The 20,007-nt window shown below is 38.9% G+C and overlaps 1 protein-coding gene across 1 annotated transcript in view; it reads right to left on the bottom strand.

Annotated features, from left to right (window-relative positions):
* Nucleotides 1-17,080, bottom strand: part of ipo11 (importin 11) — a 128,511-nt gene extending 111,431 nt beyond the window's left edge. Inside the window, exons 1-3 of the mRNA XM_026188417.2 lie at nucleotides 16,927-17,080; nucleotides 9,679-9,828; nucleotides 2,579-2,679 (exon numbers count right to left, since the gene is read on the bottom strand). Coding sequence (XP_026044202.1) covers nucleotides 2,579-2,679; nucleotides 9,679-9,816 — 239 coding nt within the window. The 5' untranslated portion in view covers nucleotides 9,817-9,828; nucleotides 16,927-17,080. The remainder of the gene's footprint in view (nucleotides 1-2,578; nucleotides 2,680-9,678; nucleotides 9,829-16,926) is intronic.
* Nucleotides 17,081-20,007: the final 2,927 nt, after the last annotated feature.

The raw sequence follows: 20,007 nt of genomic DNA, 5'->3' as shown, positions 1-20,007 counted from the left end.
TAATTAGTAAACTTTGAATAAACCTGCTGTCCTCCAAACCAGATATACTTTGGAGGTCGCAAAATAGTCACAATTTGTGTGAATATGCAAGAAAATATGTTGTTTTATGATGAGTTACCCTGTTCTAATTCAGCTGCTGCTGAAGTTAGGCACATTGAAAGCATCTGATTTGAAGAACCGTGAGGAGTGACTCATGCTGTAACCCGTGGCAGAAAGAGAAGCGAGATGGGTGGAAGTCAAATTACTTGCAGGGAGATTGCAAATTAGTAATACAAGATTTGCTACACACACATATTTTGGGAATACGGGGGTGAGGCAAGCTTTAAAGAAATACAGGATGAAAGATTAAAAGATATATTAACGTAAGCAAGTATGCTCCTGAGCCCCATTTTGTCCTTGTAAGTCTGCAAGGAGCTAGAAAATCTGATGATTTGAGGGTGGAAAATATCAACCAAGTGAGAGACACAAAAAGATTTAACACAATGCACAGACTGAAAATTTCCTGAAAGAGAAACACTCAACTCCAAATTTTATTAGGTTGTTCTGGCTATTATGTGGGTGTTTCCAGCCACATAATATGTTGCAGGGAGATGTATTTTCAAAAATGCATTTGAATAAATGCAGAACAAGAAGCAGATTTGGTGTAAAAACCTCTCTAAGAACTGCAGGTTGCTCAAGTGAGTCACTCCCTCAGCAACAGTGGAGAATATAGGCCAGCTTTCTATTGTTTTACAAGCAAATTACTTAAATCCTACTTTAACAATATTTATTCATTCATTTGCCAAACTAGGGCACACTATAGTACAACTCCATAAAATTAACTCATCATAACAATTCAGCTAAATCAACCGAATTCCAACTAAAAATGTAAATCACCCGGTTCTGCATAAATGTCCTTTTCGTTTGTACAATGTTGGTTCTGGTTGCATCGAGGTCAGCGGTTTTCCCAAAGCTGACAGTACACCAGGGATGGCATAAATGTAACAAATAGATTTATCAGTTTAACATTAGGTTAAGTAAGAATTCTTCAGCTTTAAGTTTTTATGTTGTAATTTGAAGTCACTGGAACATCTGTTGATCAGAGCGGGAAACTGTAAACAGGTAAATTACTGTATTATCCATTAATGTCATATTTTTAACTGTATTCATCTCTGTAGTTTTAATATTTGATTATTATTTGATTGTAAAGCTGCTTTACCTTTTACATTTGTACCATCTTAATTTAGGCTTTTTCATTAAGTCCATTAAAAAGGAAGTTGACCTTTTTCATAGGAGAATTTCTGGGCTTGTCACAGCAGCAGCACATGTGTTACATTAACACTGATGACGGCACTATTAGCTCCAAGTGGCACAGTCGTGCTAAAATGAGCCAGGACACAGAGCCGAGTTGGTGCGGCCTGTAATGGTATCTAGTAACACCATTTTGGATGGAAATGGGCATTAGCTTTTTTAACAATGACTTGTTAAAACTATTTATCATCATCTACTACTCTACCCAGTACTGTACCTAAAAGTCCCTTCAGAAAGTGAGACAAAAATCCAAGGCTTGCTGTTCAATAATTGCTTATTTAAAGGACTGACGCAAAAATGTGGCTTTGCTAATGACTTAGAAACAATAACTATTGTAAATGTACCTGGACAAAGTATTTCAAAACCTCAAGTTAACTAAATCTGGCAACACACTCACAGATTAATTTTTTTTTAAACAATTTTTAAATTAATTCAGTTAAAGTCTATTACTGTAAGCTGCTGTAACAAAAATGTTATGTCATGTTGCCTACACTTCATACACTGACACCACATGAACTGTGCTGAGTCACACACTATCCAACCTCTGGGTAAATGGCATTGTCCAAAAGTAATCGCATCAATAATCCACGGACCACAGCACTCCAAGTAAAATTTAGTTTACAGAACTACTGACAAGAGTGACTCAACTTTGGTAAGAGCAGAAAACTTACCAAACTTACAACAACAACAGAAATGAACTGCAACAATGCGAAGCAGTCAAAGAGTGGCCACAAGTGCTTAGGCAGAACCGATTACCTCCAACCAGCTCCTCTCCTGTGAGTTTAACAGCAAACGTCCATTCAAACCTTACAAAAGCCAGCTAGTCAGGTACCCGAAGAAAATTTGTAGGTTTTGACTACTAAAATCCGATCTTACACCAGACAAAAGAGACACAAAAGAATAAACCGAGCATAAAATCAAATCACAATGATATGAATAATCAGGACAGAAGGTAAAAAAGGGGGAAAATGGCAGCTGTGAGAAGTGATGGAGAGAGAAATGCAGATGTAAGCTAAAACTAGTGAAGGAAAGACAATGGGAAAATGGAGGACATGGAGGCTGTGACAAAACAGAAAATTGCAACTGCAAATATGAAACAAAAAGATTTGAAAATAAAGCCTCAAAATCAGGCAAAGAGATTAAGACCGATGAATAGACATGCTTCAGGAGTGGAAGAGACAAGAAAGGAAACGATGAGCTGCAGGAGAGAAAAGAAAAGGTCTAAAATGGAAAGGCAGAATAGAGAGGCTGATTAGCAGCAGAGAACGTGACACAAGCAAGCACTTACTGAGGTGCAACTCTCCTCCAGTATCTGTCGATGCCATTTTTGAAGTACAGAACCGCAAGCCACCTGACATTCACATCCAGCATGTGGTTATTGAAGATATTCTGTGGGAAAGAAACATAATCAGCTCAGCTCACAGTGCCTTGTTAGCTCAAATGAGTAGGACTACACAGTACTCTGATGGCTACAAGCCCTTTAAGATACAGCACCGTTAAAATCCAGGTCACACTGACTTTATGTTACAATATGTCTCAAGTGACCAAACTAATGCAGCTTTACTTATCATAAATGCCAAAATCACTGAGATTTAAAACGTAACCACAGAAAATACTGCTGTGTAAAGTCATTCTTCCTTACACGGCAAAGGCAGAGGCTCCATAAAGAGAGAACAGTAACATCAAAGATTGGAAACTTAGTCCTTTCAAGTTTGGGAGATAAAATGACAACGTGATTTTTCAAAAAGCATAACTTTTACTTTTGCTTTAATGCAAACCTAAAATATCCATCTGTTTTTTTTATTTAACTATGCAAGTTAAGAAAGAAACAAAATCCTCATCAGATTCCTCTCTGAAACAGTAATTCAGCTGCTTTGGTTCCCTTGCTCTTTATTTACTGACACCTTCTGTACCATCTCTGAGGTGAGAGATTAAGAGACCGCTATCATACTAAATGAGATGAGACAGCGCGCACACAGCACACCATGGCGTAATTGCCAGGGACCGTGGTATCAGGAACATCTCGTGAAAATTTAAATCATCTGTGACTCCAGAGATAACACTGAACTCAAAGCTAAGGATGACCCAAGATGGGATTTTTGAGATGGGGTCTAGCAATATGACCCCACCCCCCAATTCCACAAAACATCAAAGCACACACGCTTTTAAAGTGAGTTAAAGAAAAAGTTTGTGGTGATTTTCAGTATTACAAATGTAATAATAAATCACCTTGCGATTGTATGTCCCCACCAATTATGCTACAGTTTGTACCTATGTCTAAAAGTTCACACGGGGGAAAAAAAATGTGTTTTACATTTTTGCAATGTAAGGTCAAAGTTAACATCTTGGCCATCCTACACTTGCAAATATGATGGGCCATTAAAGGAGAGAAACAAATGTCACATTCTGATGTGCATTCTCCTCCATTAATCTGAGGCCATCTGAATGCATCAGTTTCATGAGCAACATTTATTTCCTTTCCATAAAAGTTACAATCTTATTTGGCTGGCTCTGCTAGCATTCACTTATCACTTTTAAAATGGCACAAGTCTGAACTGCATCCAGGAAGAGACAGGCTCACAGAACTGTCTCACACATCGTTAGTTGCTCAGCTCACTCAGTCAGGCTTGTTGGAGAATGCCCTGAACAGCAATAATGTTAGGTGGGAATTTAAAACAAACAAACTAAAATAAAAAATAAAAAAAAAAACCTCCATGTAGGAGGAACTTTCACTTTGTGCCTCGCCATCTCTCTATGTCCTAACTAACCTCAGGGAAATCTCGTAGTTGGTCCTATACATATGAGATATGCAAAAAACCAGCTTGTTATTATTTTACAAAAACTACCAGGGTCAACTATTACTATTAGCCTCCCTGTTACTAATAGACAATTGTGTATTGTGTATCCTTTTTTTCTGGGTAACAGCCCGCTGTGACTTGTTGTAGCTTTAAACAAGTCTCACACGTTTCCTGCAAGGTTGCAAACCTTTCTTTGTCCATTTCTGTGCAGGATCGTCTTCTTTGACACTTTGCTAGTCATCCACTAATGTCTTGGCACTTGTTCTGGGGTCTTTAGACACAGCTTTCACTAGTTTTCTTTCTAGAGTCCTTCAAATCTTTTGCTTCCTTCCTCTGCCAGGTTTGTTCTATACTGTGTGGCTCTCTCTTCAATTTTTCAATACTTATACACTATACGCTCTGATAACTTTGTATATCCATCTTCTTATATGTAAGCACCAACAACTCTATTTCTCAAGTCTGATTTAATCTGATTTCTTTTGTTTTTAGTATCATATTTTTTCCTCAAGTTTTTATACTGTTTTTTAAGATAACCTTCAGTTTTAACTTGATTTTACAAGCTTCAAGCATTAAAACATCAGTTCACAGCAGTGCTTTGTGCTCAATAAAAAGTTTAGTTTTCCAGAGAGCTGATAATATTGCCACTGGTAATATTTAATTTTTCTTAAATAATTCTGTTAATGTGTGTAAATACAAGTATTCTATGCTTTCTAAAGAAAACTAGTATTTCTAGAAATGCTTCCCTTGTTTTGTTGAAAAAGCATTTGGGAAAAACCAAAAAACTTCAGAACTGCCTAAATTCTTTGTGGCACAGCTTCAACAACATGACCCCATTCCTCAGACACAATAGTATCACACAGTTGCACCAGATTTGTTGGCTGTACATCAATGTGACTCTCCCATTTCACCACACCCAACAGGTGCTATGTTGGATTACGATCTCAAGACTTTGAAGGCCTCTGAAGTACAGTGCTATATCAAAAGAAATCTTTGGATCTTTGTGAATTTGAGTGCATTACTCCTACTGGAAGCAGCAATCAGAAAATGAGAACGAAAACAGCCTTTACACAAAAAAGTGTGGTCAAAAAGAGATGGAGATGGGCAACCACATTACTCAGGTAGGCTCGGGTGTTTAAACAATGCTCAATTGGTACTAAGGGGCCCAAAGTATGGGGCAACCTTTTATTGTCAATTTTGGTGATGTCGTGTGAACTGTAGGTTCCTATTCTTAGCTGGCAAGTGTGTCACCTTCATATTGGGTGTTCAGATACTCTTCTGCATACCTTGATTGTAACAAGTGGAGCTATTGTGGTCTTCCTATTAGCTTGAAGCAGTGAAGCCATCTCCCCTGACCTCTGGCAGCAACAACGCATTTTTGTCCAGAGAGCGGCTGTTCAGTGGATATTACAAAGTTTCTGAAATATTAGGCTGTCTAGCACCAACAACCATGCCAAGCTAAGTCACTTGAAATCACATTTTTTCCCGTTTTGACATTGAGTTTGAACTTCAGCAGGTCATCTTGGTCATGTCTACATGCCTAATTGCGCTGACTTGCTGTAATATAATTTGCTGATTAGGTATCTACATTAGATGCATCAGTTTAAGTGCTGTACCGGTAAATCTAAAAGTTATTTTCCTGAGCTAACTGGTTACTAAAGAGATGGAAGATCCAGCAACACCTGTAGTATACACAGTGTTGGGGAGTAACGGAATACATGTACCGCCATTACGTATTTAAAATACAAAATATGAGTAACAGTATTCCATTACAGTTACCGTTTAAAAAGGTGGTATTCAGAATACAGTTACTTTGTTGAATTAAAAGGATTACATGGCGGTCTTTTCCTGTTTCCTATGTTAGGCTGTCCCCTCTCTATTTTTGGTAATTCTACGCCGGCGGAAACCCAAACAAAACACATATTAAGAGGCTCTAATGCCTGTGTCTCAATCTCGCGGCCCATGTTACCCCCACTTGCGGCCCGCATAATTAAAAATTATTGTACAAAAAGTGATTTAATATGAAAGCAATAGGCAGAGTGTTACAGGCATAGCCCTAAAGAATGTAGCCTCATGGGCAGTATAGCCCAGTTCTAAGTAAGTTCTTAAGACTCGACTGTACTCTGTGTTCGTGTTTTCCTCCAAAACAATAAGTTCTGGTGGAGCAGCCTTTCAACGCCTCTCTCTGTCTCTCACTAGCAAACTTGACCCAAACAACAAAGTAAGGCTAGTTTTTGGCTATGAGCCCGACACGGAGCCCGACACGGAACCCGACGTATTAGTCAGAGGTTCCTTTACTGCGGTTCGGAGCCACGGACCTGTTTTATATACGCGCGGAATAGTTTTCCGTACGAGATCGCTGCAAAAAGTGCAGCCTTACCTAATGTCAACCTACTGTTACTCATTATATATTACAATTTAAAAATCTAGTTGGTATTGGTATGGCGAGTAGGGCTGCTACGATTAGTCGACTAGTCACTATTACGTCGACTGTTAAAATCGTCGATGACTAATTTAATAGTCGACGCGTCGTTTGACGCTTTGTAAGATCCCAAAAGACGCAGGAATAAGTAGTAGGATTTAAGAGTGTAATAATGGACTGAATCAGAAGATGGCAGCACTGCATGTACAAGGATGCCAGCTGCCATTAAACCCCGAAGAAGAAGAAGTAGCCCTGTCCCAGAATTCATAGCGCAGCCCAGCTCAGTTTCCAACAATGGCGGCAGCTGGTTAGTTTTAATATTACTCTTATTAGTCAAAGGAGCTTGCAAAGAAAAGCGTCTGGACTTCTTTAAGTTGAAGACGTTTCACCTCTCATCCGAGAAGCTTCTTCAGTTCTAAGGTCAAATGGTGGAGAGTCCCAGATATAAACCTAGTAGGAGTAACCCCCCACAGAGGGACAAAAGGACCCCCTGATGATCCTCTAATCGCCTGAGCCAAGGTGTGAAACTGGGTGTGGGTCCCAATCAGCCAGAGTTTCGGGTGTGTTCATTGTGAAACCTGGCCCCACCTTATCATGCGAATTCCTGAGGTCAGATGGCCCAGGATGTGAGTGGGCGTTAAGGCGTCTGGGAAGGGATCTCAAAACTGGATTATAGATGGCAGAGAGTTGGTGTCGTAAACCCCCGCCTCTGTTCAAAGATGGTCGCTCACAGTGGACTCCTCTTTCAAACCATCTGTCCTCTCTGTCCAAAATGTGAACATTGGCATCCTCGAAAGAGTGTCCTTTATCCTTAAGATGCAGATGGACTGCTGAGTCTTGTCCTGTGGAGGTGGCTCTTCTGTGTTGTGCCATGCGCTTGTGAAGTGGCTGTTTGGTCTCTCCAATGTAGAGGTCTGAGCATTCCTCGCTGCACTGTACAGCATACACCACATTGTTAAGTTTGTGTTTTGGCGTTTTGTCTTTCGGGTGAACCAGTTTTTGTCTGAGCGTGTTGCTGGGTCTGAAATGCACCGGGATGTCATGCTTGGAGAAAACTGAGTTTTTCTGATACACCGACTACATAGGGGATGACAATGTTGTTGCGTCTGTCCTTCTTATCCTCCCTCGCTGGTGTCTGGTCTTCTTTTCTGTGCCTCTTTGCTGACTTTAAGAACGCCCATTTAGGATAGCCGCACGAGTGCTTCCTTTACATGTGTGTGTTCCTTCTTTTTTTCCTTCAGGCTTAGAGGGAACATGTTCTGCCCGGTGGTGTAGGGTCCTAATTACTCCAAGTTTGTGTTCCAAAGGGTGATGGGAGTCAAAGAGGAGGTACTGGTCCGTGTGTGTGGGCTTCAGGTAAACTTCGATGTTGAGTTTGCCGTTCTCTTCAATGTGCACAGCGCAGTCCAGGAAAGGCAAACAGTCGTCCTTTGTGTCTTCCCAGAGCTAATGATAGTTATATAAGAGCAGATGCATGCTGGTGCAATAAGCTGTACGTCCAATGGATGCATGATCTGATTAGTCAACTAATCGCAAAAATAATCGGTGACTAGTCGACTATCAAAATAATCGTTTGTGGCAGCCCTAATGGCGAGTAGCCTTCAGTAATAGTAATAAAAATCACACAATAGTACTTTCATGTAGTTGTAAAAAGCATGATAATACATTAAGTAATCCAAAGTATTCAGAATACATTACGCTCATTGAGTAATGTAACGGAATATGTTACAAAATACATTTTGGGGCATGTATTCTGTAATCTGTAATGGAATACATTTTAAAAGTAACCTTCCCAATACTGAGTATACAGAAGACCTTTATTGCTTAAGCAGCACGTTTCCGCTTGTAGCCTTCATCAGGGTCATCATCAATTTAATACTGCAGCACTGATTCAATACCTGCAGCATCATCATCCGGAGGGATCCATCCTTATGCTTCTCCAAAGAGAGAGAGCTCAGCATCTTTAGTCACATAGCACAACAGTGGTAACTACATTTACTGCCTTTAAAAAAATAAAATAAAAAATAAAAAAAAACCCACCGCAAAATAAAGACCGGAATAATCAGAAGCTAACATCAAATTACTTTGTGTACCTCACCTCACAAAGCTGTCTTTACAAACTTACACATTACTAATTGCTGTGACTTACTAAAGGTTACTAAAGTGTGCATGGATGCATTAGCATAACTAGATAGATAATTTGCAAGATGACACCCTAAGTAGCTGTGAAAATGTTTTATTCTAATACGGTTAAAAGAGGAAGTCTAACCTAATGCATCTAATATTACGTGATGTACTGTTAGACCTCACCCATAGTACTCATTGTGCAAGAAGCATGGCTCATTCAGTAACTGTTGTAACATCAACAAATATCATCAATGTTTGAATAATAAGATCATGTCACTGTAAAACCCGGAATGTAACATATCCCGTGTCTAAGACGCAACAGGACTACGAGAGGAGACAGAAAACAAAGGCTATCGTTAGTTTCACTATATTTCACATCGTGGAGAAGTAGTTTCAAAAGGAATTTTCGGAGAGACTTCCAACGTGAAAAGGAAATCGCATGCAGTGTTGTCTCACAAATCTACAGTGTATTATTGGCAAATATAAAGGAAAATAATAAACTGTTCCATGAATGTAATAATCATTCGAGCTTACCCTTGCAGAACACAACCTGAGCCAATTTATTTACAAAATGCAGAGAGAGATGAAAGTGAAATCCATCTCATTGTATTGTATTGTATGGTTTAGACAGCAAACAAAAATGTGTGAGGATCCACTGTGGATCCACAAGGGCTTTGTGGTGAAAAGACACCAAGTGGTAGGTGCCGGTCAGGGCATTGTTTACCAGCTTTGTCACCACACATGCTTTTGCATATTGACAGTTGATGTGGTTAAAAAAGAAAAAACTTGTTAGTTACTTTCGTGTGAAGGTGACTGGACAGACTGTTAAAACAGAAAATATCTTACTCCTCAGTGTCCTGTTCTAATGCCGAGAGAAATATTTCCATCCATCTGAAAACAAAGAAGCCCTAAAATGATACGTTTCAGCAGATAAATTAAACCCGGTGGCATCTAACTTTCAGCAAAATACCCTATTAAGATCTTTATTAGTTTTAGTGGTTTTGATGTAGACTTTATTTCTCTTCTTTGATATCATGGCCTCACCAGAAGGACTGAGTAGAAGCCTGGCTGGGTCTCCCACTGCCGGAGCTGCTCCTCCGCAGGCTTGAGCACAGCTGTGTCCTGACTGGTAGCTTGGGTTAAGGCCTGCAGCACCACTGAACTGGCACTGTCCATATCCATAGCTGGATATATCTGAAGGAAAACAAAAGGGGAGGGAGAGAAGGAAAGACAGACAGAAAGCAGAATTTATTTTTTCTGTCCGTGAAAAGTTCTGGTTGAGCTGGAGTAAAACCTTTCAAAATTGTTTCAGTGTAGCTAAAGCTGATGCAGTCAAATTACATCTACAAAAAAAAATGTCAGTACAAGGAATTTCTGTTGCTTTGTCTGTGGCTGCATCTTTTTCCATCTTATTTTTATTATAGATCAAGCAGTGCTGAAATCACTGTCAAACTGACTGGGAAAGAAACAAACCCATCCGAATAAAGAGAAGCGCACCTAATAGAAACACTGACAGTCATCTCGGCTGTACAAAGAGCTGTTCTGTCCCAGATAGAATTCAAGAACCCCAGCTTCACACGTCCAAAGGTGTTTTTCAGTCTCAAAGGAAGTACCCGAGTCACTTTCACAGTCTGAATAATGAACTGTTGCCTAACCAGGCCTACACTGATAACATGAATCCTTCATTATGAGCTCAACCTTTCATGAAGGGATTAACAGATTTTGTTTCCCTTTTTTTAAAACACTCTCCTCAGTACAAAACAAAATGAGCCATTTACAATATGAATAAAAAAATACATTTATTAGTGTTATTCCAAATACATTACATTAAAAACGTTTTTAAATAATCCTTTTAACAAACCAGTCATATTAAATTGGCACCATACTACTAAGTGCCATCCGTGAAATCATTAGTAGTATGGTGGCTGACTTTTCATGACTAGGTTAGAAAAACAGCATAGGGAACAACAAGACTGCCATCTACAGTCCAAAAGTAAATATCCTGCACCACAAAACACTGTGTGCGTCTGTAACTACATGTGCATTAAGAATGCATCAGGAGCATTGCGGCCGGTGCAATTTTCACATTACAAAGTATAATTATTGTAGTGCACAGTCCATGCATTATACATTACCATTATTAATTTTGATTATAGTAAGACTAGTACCAGTCAATTCTTAAAGACATTAATGAAGGTCGACTTTGTGAGCACAGTTATCTTGATTTAAGATAAACATTCACCTACAAATTGATAAGCGTTTCCTCACAGATAAACTTTACCTTGGTGGGCCACCCAGACATAATAAGAGTTACCAAGTATACTTTAAGTAATTCGAGCTTATTCCCCCCCTTATTTGCCTGTGTAAATGATGCTATCTGCGATCAGTGTCCAGGTTGTTATTGTGGCAATGTGGTTTCTGCTTTCTCTGAGAGTGGAAGCAGAACTGCTGCGAACTGGAGGGTCACTCCAACTGGAAACTGCAGAAAGTGACTACTGATTCAAGTGCCGCTACAGTGAGTTTACTGAGCCTGCAGACCAGAATAAGGACTGTCACCAGCTGCAGTCTAAGACGGTGGAATTCGAAGTTCATCTGCAGGATGAAAGGCTCATTCTGCAGAGCCAACTGATTATAATATTCACTTATTTTTCACAAAGCACTTGACAAATAAGATTTTCTCCTTTTATTTACAGGGAGGGGTACTTCTACACTTTCATTTCCAACTCACATTCCACTCTTGTGACTGTTGACAACGCTTTCCTGACCATCTCCATGCAAACTGAATCAGAAATGGCAAAAAAGGATTTCACTCCAAAGAATCCAATAATTCAGTCCAATAAAAATCCCTTGTTTTGACATCTGTAACTTACGTCATATTTTTATTTCTATTTTCTTTCCTTAAGTATGGCGTCTTGACAGTCACCCTTCTATTAATACTATTTGCTAATTTTTGTATGTTTGTTTCACTTAAATGTTTAGATCATCAAACAAATTTAAATATTAGACACAAAAAGCAGTTTCTAAATGAAGGTGTTTATTATTACGGGGAGAGAAAAAAATCCAAACTTATATGGCCCTGTGTGAAAAACTGATTGCCCCCTAAACCTAATAATGGCTGGGCCACTCTTACCAGCAACAAGTGCAATGAGTCTTTTACAGAGAGGAATTTTGGCTCATCTCAACCCCATTGTAAGATTTTCAAGCATGAACTGCCTTTTTATTCAATATTCAAGTTGAGGTCAGAAACAGATGGCCGGATATTCTACTTAAGGATGTTTTGGTAGACAGCAGAATTCAGCAAGTCTTCCAGGTCCTGAGGCAATAAAACAGCCCCAGACCACTACACTACCAGCACCATATTTTACTTTTGGTGCGATTTTCCTTTTCTGAGAATCTGTTTCTTTTATGCCAGATGTAATGGGACAGACACCTTCCAAAAAGTTCAACATTTGTCTCATCAGTCCACAGAGAATTTTCCCAAAAGTCTTTGGGATCATCAAGATGTTTCTGGCAAAACTGAGATGAGTCTTTATGTTCCTTTTGCTCAGCAGTGGATTTTGTCTTAGAATTCTGCCATGCAAGCCATTTTTGCCCAGTCACTAGGGCTGGGCCATATCATGCCGTTCACGGTAATACCAGTATAATGTTGGGCAACGACAAGGAAATGAAATATCGCGATAGAATATGGGTAAAACGCGCATGCGCAGTGCCTTTGTTTTCATACGCACATGGCGAAAAAGGCACGGCGGTGACGGAGAAAGACAAGGACGAAAGCGGATCGTTGAATGAAACGGATGAACCAGAATTGGTTTGTAAAAATGGTGCAACGACAGTGGTGTGGAACTGGTTTAGCTTTCGTCCGTCAGATACACAACAAAGCACTATTTTTGGTAGAGCATGGCAGCGGACCGTCGTTATTACCGTGTTGTTTGGTAAATACGGCACACTTAAAATCAAACCTTTGATTTTTCTGAAAATCGTGCCCCTTATAATCCCATGTGCCTTATGTATGAATTCTGGTTGCGTTTACTGACCTCGAAACGATTTTATGTCGTACACGGCGCTCGAAAATCTGTCAAATGTTTTAGTACGACTTTGCTAAGCTACGAACCCACACCGCTTGATGGATTGTCGGGGCATTACGGCTATCGTAGGCAGGAGCCTCGCGGAGTGATACGTACTGTGCTTCAACAAAATATTACCGTATTGTGTGTGTATAGCCTCTTTTTAAGTTTTGTGGATATTATACATGGTTATGCTGAGGATATGTCGGCCAATTTCCACTGGAAATGCCTTTTGGTTAAACTGTCAGCAAGGAATTTGCACTGTTACGTTTTTATACAACTTTAATGTAAAAAAACAGCTGCTTGTTTAAGTGAAAATACATTGATGGGGGTTTTTTTGCACTAATAAAATTGTGGAGTTGTAAAGTATTTTCTCTAGTGTCAATTATATCGTCAGTTATATCGTTATCGCAAATTTTCAAATCTATATCGTGAGAAATATTTTTGGTTATATCGCCCTGCTCTACCAGTCACTTTCTTTGAATCATGAACTCTGACCTTGACTGAGACATGTGAAGCCTGCGGTTCTTTAATGTTGTTCTGGGTACTTTGTGAGCTCCTAGATGAGACGTCGATGTGCTCTTGGAGTAATTGTGGTAGGCCGGTCACTCCTGGGAAGCTTCACCACTGTTCCAGGTTTTCTCCATTTGTGTATAATGGCTCTCACTTTGGTTCAATTGAGTCCCAAAGCCTTACAAATGGCTATATGTAACCCTTTCCGCCTCACAGATTTCAGTGACTTCGTTTCACAGGCGTTTCTTCAGATCGTGGCATGATGTGTTGCTTTTAGAGCTCTTTTAGCCTGTTTCACTTTGTCAGACAGATTCTATTTCAGTGATTTCTTGATTCAGCAGGTCTGCCAGTAATAATGCCCGAGTGTGTTTAGTAAAACTGAACTCAGCTTTCCAAAAAAATGTGGTCAAAGTTAATTCATGATCTAACAGGAGGGGCAATTACTTTTTTACAGGAACAGGTAGATTTTGATAACTTGCCTCCCTTAATCAGTGAAATCATCTTTTAAAAACTGGATTTTGTATTCATTGGGGTTATCTTCATCTAATACAAAAAAAATTGATGATCTGAAACATGCAAGTGTGTCAAATATGCAAAACACAGGGGAATCAGGAAGAGGGTAAACATTATTTTCACACCACTGTATGTAGACATAACACTGCTTTATCCCTTTAATTGGGTGCCTCTTTCGACATGAATGCTTCATAGGTCATAGTAAGTCGTTCAACAAAAATACCCTCCTCTGAAAATGGTCATGACAGACAGACCTGTAGCAATACTGGGGAACTATCACTCAAGGCCATGAAGGAAAAAAAAAACACTAAGAAAGTCCGACTCATTGGAAGCAACAGAAATGAAGGTTGGTTCAAGAGTTTTAGACAGTACTGTATGTTTACTGCAGAAACTAAAGTTAAATAGTGATTAGTCAGTAAAATAAAATAAAAAAATATGATACAAAAAAATAAAAATGTGTTTTTGGTTTAATCTTCTCTTGTTTAAAGTTTAGTAGAGTTTAAATCCAGTCTAAAAGCTTTAAAAAAAACAAAAAAACAGGGTGCAGCAACAGAAACTCAGCTGGTACCGAAATGACAATGAGTGTTATGTGGAGCATTCAAGCACTGAAATGCTTGCAAAGCAGAGGGAAAAAATTAGAAACTTGGATAAAATCCAGTTTTTGAAATGTTGTATAGAAGGGCGGATTTGGCAGAGAGCCTAGTCTTGGCTCCAGCAGTAGCAGCTAATAACGTTACACTCAACCCTCTGAGAAAAGCACAGGAGGACAGGCTCTGTCCCCAAACTCCTCCCCCATGCAAGACCAATACTGCTGAGGTTTGATCAAAAGGTAAATAAAGATGTTCCGCTCTCTGCAGTCAAATTTAACAACAAAACAATAAAATTATACTAAAATACAAAAAGGTTACATCCGTTGGACTTGGGGTTACCAAGGTAGCCCACACATAGTACCTAAGGTATACACCAAGTTTACCTTAGGTACTAAAAAACCATGTCGAGCACTGCTGAGCTGACCTGAGTAGGTACTAATGGAAGGGCTTTAAGTGAGCATGTAGTGGCAAATGAAATAAGCCTTTGGATGAACAATGACGGCATTGTGATTTTGCCAGGCAGTTCCTATTAAATACCATCTATTAAAAATGTTTATTTAGGTAATATATGCTTTAATATAATAACTTATTTTCCTATGGTTAGTGATGTTATAGGACAAATTTCTGGTGAGGAGGAATACATTATTAAAGCATTACTGAAACAAATTCTGATAACACAGAATCTGCAGATTGACTTCCATCAGTAGCATTATGAGTTTAAGTCGTGCTTATCTTTTCTGTAATGTAATAAAATATCATCCATTTAGAAAACTGACCTGTGTGAGCTGCCTGGTTTGCTAGGACATTGTCTACTGATATACTGATAATCTCACTGTCGTGGACGGCTGTTTTATACAAAGAAGGTTTACAGAGCAACATTTTAAACTATTTTAAAGTGATTTAAATATGGTTTCAGTGGCAATTTCCGGAGTGGAAACTGAATCTCAAGATAGTTTCAGGATTATCTAGCTTACTCTTGGTGGGTATTTTAGTTAAAGACATCATTAAAATGGTGGTAGTAAGTAGACCACTGTAATATACCAAAATTCTTTTTCATGACACATGCTTTAACTTTTACCAGAAAAAAAACCCACCACGGCCCAAAAAGAAACAAAGCACTTAAGACAGTTTTTTGTTTTCCCTACAGTGACATACAGTATGAGAATGTGCTCTGTTCTGATCACATACTGCTTTTTTTGTTTTACCACTGTAAGGGTCACAACCTTAAACTTGTTCATCCACAATCCAAATCTGCATAACTATTCACGGTCCTTGGTGAGTGTAATGAGACAAACCTGGGGCAAGTCTGACTGCAGGAGCAAGACCAATGTGTCAACCTCAAATTGCTATTTAGTAGCTCAAAAGGTAGCTACTTCAATAATCTCCAACAAAGCACAAAAGAGGGAAAGAAAGCTGTTCCCGCTGAAGATAGAAGAAACAAACTTGTTTTGCCACTTAAGACAGAAACAGGCCACTGAGTACAGCCAAGCTACAAAGGAAGATTATACCAGCACCTAATGATGTGTGACTCAAACAAATCACTCCAATTACCACTGTTGTAGCCCTCACTAGTTCACATGAAGAGCAAAAGATGGACGTAAAATTGCACGGTGGAAAAGCTGGGCGTTTCGCATTCTGTTAAAAAGCTCAACGCAGGAGAGATCATCCCACGCAGAAAATATTTTCTAGTTTTATTATCTGACGATGCTGTGCAGTTTCTGAAGCGTTACAAGGTTAAGATGCTTTATTTACTGTTAAGCTAAAGTGTTATTTTATACTTTAAATCATATGCTGTGTCACTGGATTTAAGGCTGCTGGCACCTTCTTTCAGTAATCACTCTTGACAACAGCTAATTGGAAAATGATAGAAAATACCCCTTAATTTACATACATGAAATGCTACTACCTGAATATCGTGATATGATTTGGGGGTTATATCACCCACGCGTAAATTGCCAACACATGAGGCTAATCCAGCGGTAGGCAGCTAAATATTGTTTTGCACTTGCCGTAGCTTCTGTCGCTAACACTAGCTTGCTGTCAAATGTTGGCTCGGTTGACAAGAAAGCTAGGGTGGCAACTGCAGGGGCTATCGGTACATTTACTGATTTACCTCCAACTAAAGCTACGGTAACACACGCCTGGACATTTTACACTATATATAGCTATGTGTCTACAGGCCTTTAGTCAAAGCAAGGATTTGTTATGATTGTACAAACGCAGTCGCTAGCATGTCTACGCAGTGGGTTAGTTTGTTTCTGAAGCACAGAAGGAACCAAAACAAGCTCAGTGGCGTGGGGTAATAGTGGGGCAGAATTTTTAAACTAATGTGATTCACATTTGCCTTTTACTACTGCTGTAGGATTATATAGTCCAACTTGCTGTAGTCTTGCCCCAGTGCGCGTCATCTATAATCAAAATACCGCTCACTCACTAAAGAACCGGGGTGGGCAGAGTTCATAATCGTGCATATACCCCAAAACACCAAAGCTAACTTTAGGCTGACTAGCTAGCAAGCTTGAACTTATTCTATCCAAACCAACGTCCGTCAGTAGTATTTGTCCTGGCAACCAATTAAATATTTCTACAAAGACATATGAAGCTGGACTCACCTAAAAGAAAAGCAGTAGAAAACAGAATCTGTGCTTGTAACAGTGGCTGCTAAAGCGCTGCCAGTGGTAATGTAATGAGAGGTGGAAACACACGCTTGTAGGAATGGCGCGGGGAGAACAGCAGGCGCGTGTTGATGACGTAGGATCAGCGGCAGGCTGCTTCATCATGAGTAAAGAGAGCCAATCGCTGTTTAGTATACTGACACCAAAAAATCTGGCTGCTGAATTTTTGTATTTTGTTTGTTTTTGTAGGAAGTATTTTAAAGTTAATTCCGTCCTGAACTGGAAACCAGTGAAGTTACTTCAGTACTGGAGTAATATGTTCAAATTTCAATGTGCCTGTAAGGACTCTGGCCACTGTATTCTGAACAAGCTGAAGTAACCCTACTAATGATTTGGCAAACAGTAGTCTAGCCTGCTTGATATGAATGCATAGACCCATTTTTCAAAGTCAGTCTCAGAAATATATTTTCTAACTTTTCATACACTTGTTAAGTGGTAGAAAGCTGTTCTGGCGACCTTATTTGTATAATTATCCAAACTGAGTTCCAAAATAATGCCAAGGTTCCTGACTTGCTCACTGTGTTCAGAGAGAAGAAGATAAACATGGACGAAATTCTGTTTCTGACATTTTTGGTGCAATCACAAATATTTCTGTCTTGTCTCTGTTCAGTTCTGAAAAGTTTCTATACATCCATCAGTTAATGTTATCAGTGCAGCTTATTAAACTGTGAACAGTAGTTAGATGATTAAAGAAAAATAAAAAGCACAACTGTGTATCATCTGCATAAGAATAGTAGGACATATTATTATTCTTTTTGATAGTGCCAAGCACATAAAGGACATTTTAGTATCTTGTTTAATATTTGTCTATTTAAACTTGCATAGAGACCATGCATTATTCAGATATACAGTTTCATGATTACTTAATTTCCTGATTTACTTTAATTATCTTTTTTTTCCAGTTCAGTACATTAGTTCTAGTATGTTTCCAGGGTGGGCTTTCTCATTTCAGTTCAGTGTTTGTTTGTTTGTTTGTTTGTTTGTTTGTTTGTTTGTTTGTAAGTCCCAAAAAGTTGATTCTGTTCATCTGGACATAGCGTTTTCAGTGGGAAAAACATTCCATCGCTCATCCAAGTGACGTCTTCAGTCTTAGCGATTTCCCTACCAGGATGATTGAGCATGCATCAAGACGTTTGTTTGTAAGTTTCTTTTTTATATATAATTTGACAATATGGTCAGTTTTCAGGGGTGATGCAAACACAGCACTTTGTGAAGGTGGCTTTGTAATATAAAATTCAATAAATAGATCAGTGTGTCCTCTGATTTTAAGTGTCAACAGATTTGACTAAAACTAAAGACACAGGTATATATATTTCTTTTATTTTTGTGAGCAATATTGTTTTGTCTGTTTTTTTATTTTGTTTAAATATCTATTTGTTTACATCTACTGTTTGTTAAGGTTTAATTAATTATTATAATCATGATACCTTCTGTACTGTTTGTCGTTCATTATGATTCCCCAGGATCTCGAGCTGTTTTCTCAGAAAAGGCCGGCTGTCCTATAAGGCTTGTGTTTATGTGATGCTGTTTCATTAAATAGCATCGCTAATTTCTTCACAATTTGGCCTCAGTCAGAAAACCAAAGAAAAACTTCATTTTGTATTTGCTGAAAAACTCTAAAGCGCTACGACTCATCATTTTCTCGGTGGAACAATGCACTTTTGGGTTGAGTTGTGCCAAAACTTGATTTCCAGCATTTTGCCAAAAAGTGATTGCCTGTATTTAAACTGCTATAAATAACTTTTTGGCCTATATGTCAATTGTGTCCAGTCCATCATGAATGATATCAAGTCATCTTGAGCCACAAACGACATTCCTATCACAAGGTGAAAGCCGCAATCACTTTTTTGCAAAGCGACTTTTATATATCCTTTATTTATCATGTTAAAAGGTCTCACTTACATTAAAAAATGTATTTTAAGAGTAATCTGGCCAAGAGAATAGCAGAACTTGCAACAAATATAACAATAGGTCTATAAGGATATTTTAAGTGGCCTTAAATGGTTGGATTGGTTATAAAGTAGGTACAATAACACAAAGTCATCACTTGAAAAATGTTAATTTTGAAATTTTATATATAACCCCATTTGTAAATCATGCTCATAAAGTCTATTTCCCAATACAAGTAAAGACATTAACGTAAAAAAATTGAAAAGAAAAAAAGAAAAAAAAATAAACTGGAAAAAAGAAATTGAAAAACAATCACTTTTTTGCCTGAAGGGCCACTATGCACCGGCCGAACAAGCAGTGACAGCAGTCCATTGGTTCATTTTCATGACTGACACTGGATTGCCCAATCAAATCTCGTAACGTGACCGGCCCCTCCCATAGCTATGCTGTGTGCTCATGGATCAAATGGCGAGAAGGTGGAGCTGGAAAGCTGAGAGAAAATAGTAAAAACAAAAATAGATGCAATAAAATGTGCCAAACTAACAGACATGTTAGCTGTCGGGGCTGCTGCACCGTGAACAGTAGTACCAGCAACAAGTAGTAACCAGGCCTCACAGTCAGAGGAGCGTGCTGCTGCTAGCACCAGCTGAGGGGAACACACACATATATACATACCAAAAAATAATCCAAGTCCAGTCCTGTTGACATCTCTGCTCCCTAAATGTGGCTTGTATTCAAGGAATTCTCTAATCTTGCACATGGCATGTGGTCATTCACTGGGGGGAAAGGCATAACCCAGAGTACACAGGATAGTTATCTGTAGAGTGTATCTGTAGAGTGTAGACGAGTTTATCTTCTCACATAATCTCGAACTGCTTGATTTAGATTTTCTTACCACTAGGTGGCAGAGATATTTCAAAGCAGATGTACAGGCACGCAGCCTTTAGGTTATCAGGTCAGAATCTTGACCAATGTATAAATGAAAACTGCTTATTTTAAAAACCTGGAAGTTATACAAGACAAAGTGGACCACATTTCTGTCAGTCTATCATCGGTGACACCAGAGATAAACAAATCATGCAATCACACATTTATGTTGGCTCCCAAGAGAGTATTCATTCCTCTCTG

Source organism: Astatotilapia calliptera, chromosome 12 (genome assembly GCF_964374335.1).
Source record: "Astatotilapia calliptera chromosome 12, fAstCal68.1, whole genome shotgun sequence".
Classification (NCBI taxonomy): Eukaryota; Metazoa; Chordata; class Actinopteri; order Cichliformes; family Cichlidae; genus Astatotilapia; species Astatotilapia calliptera.
This window is presented reverse-complemented; position numbering and strand designations above follow the sequence as displayed.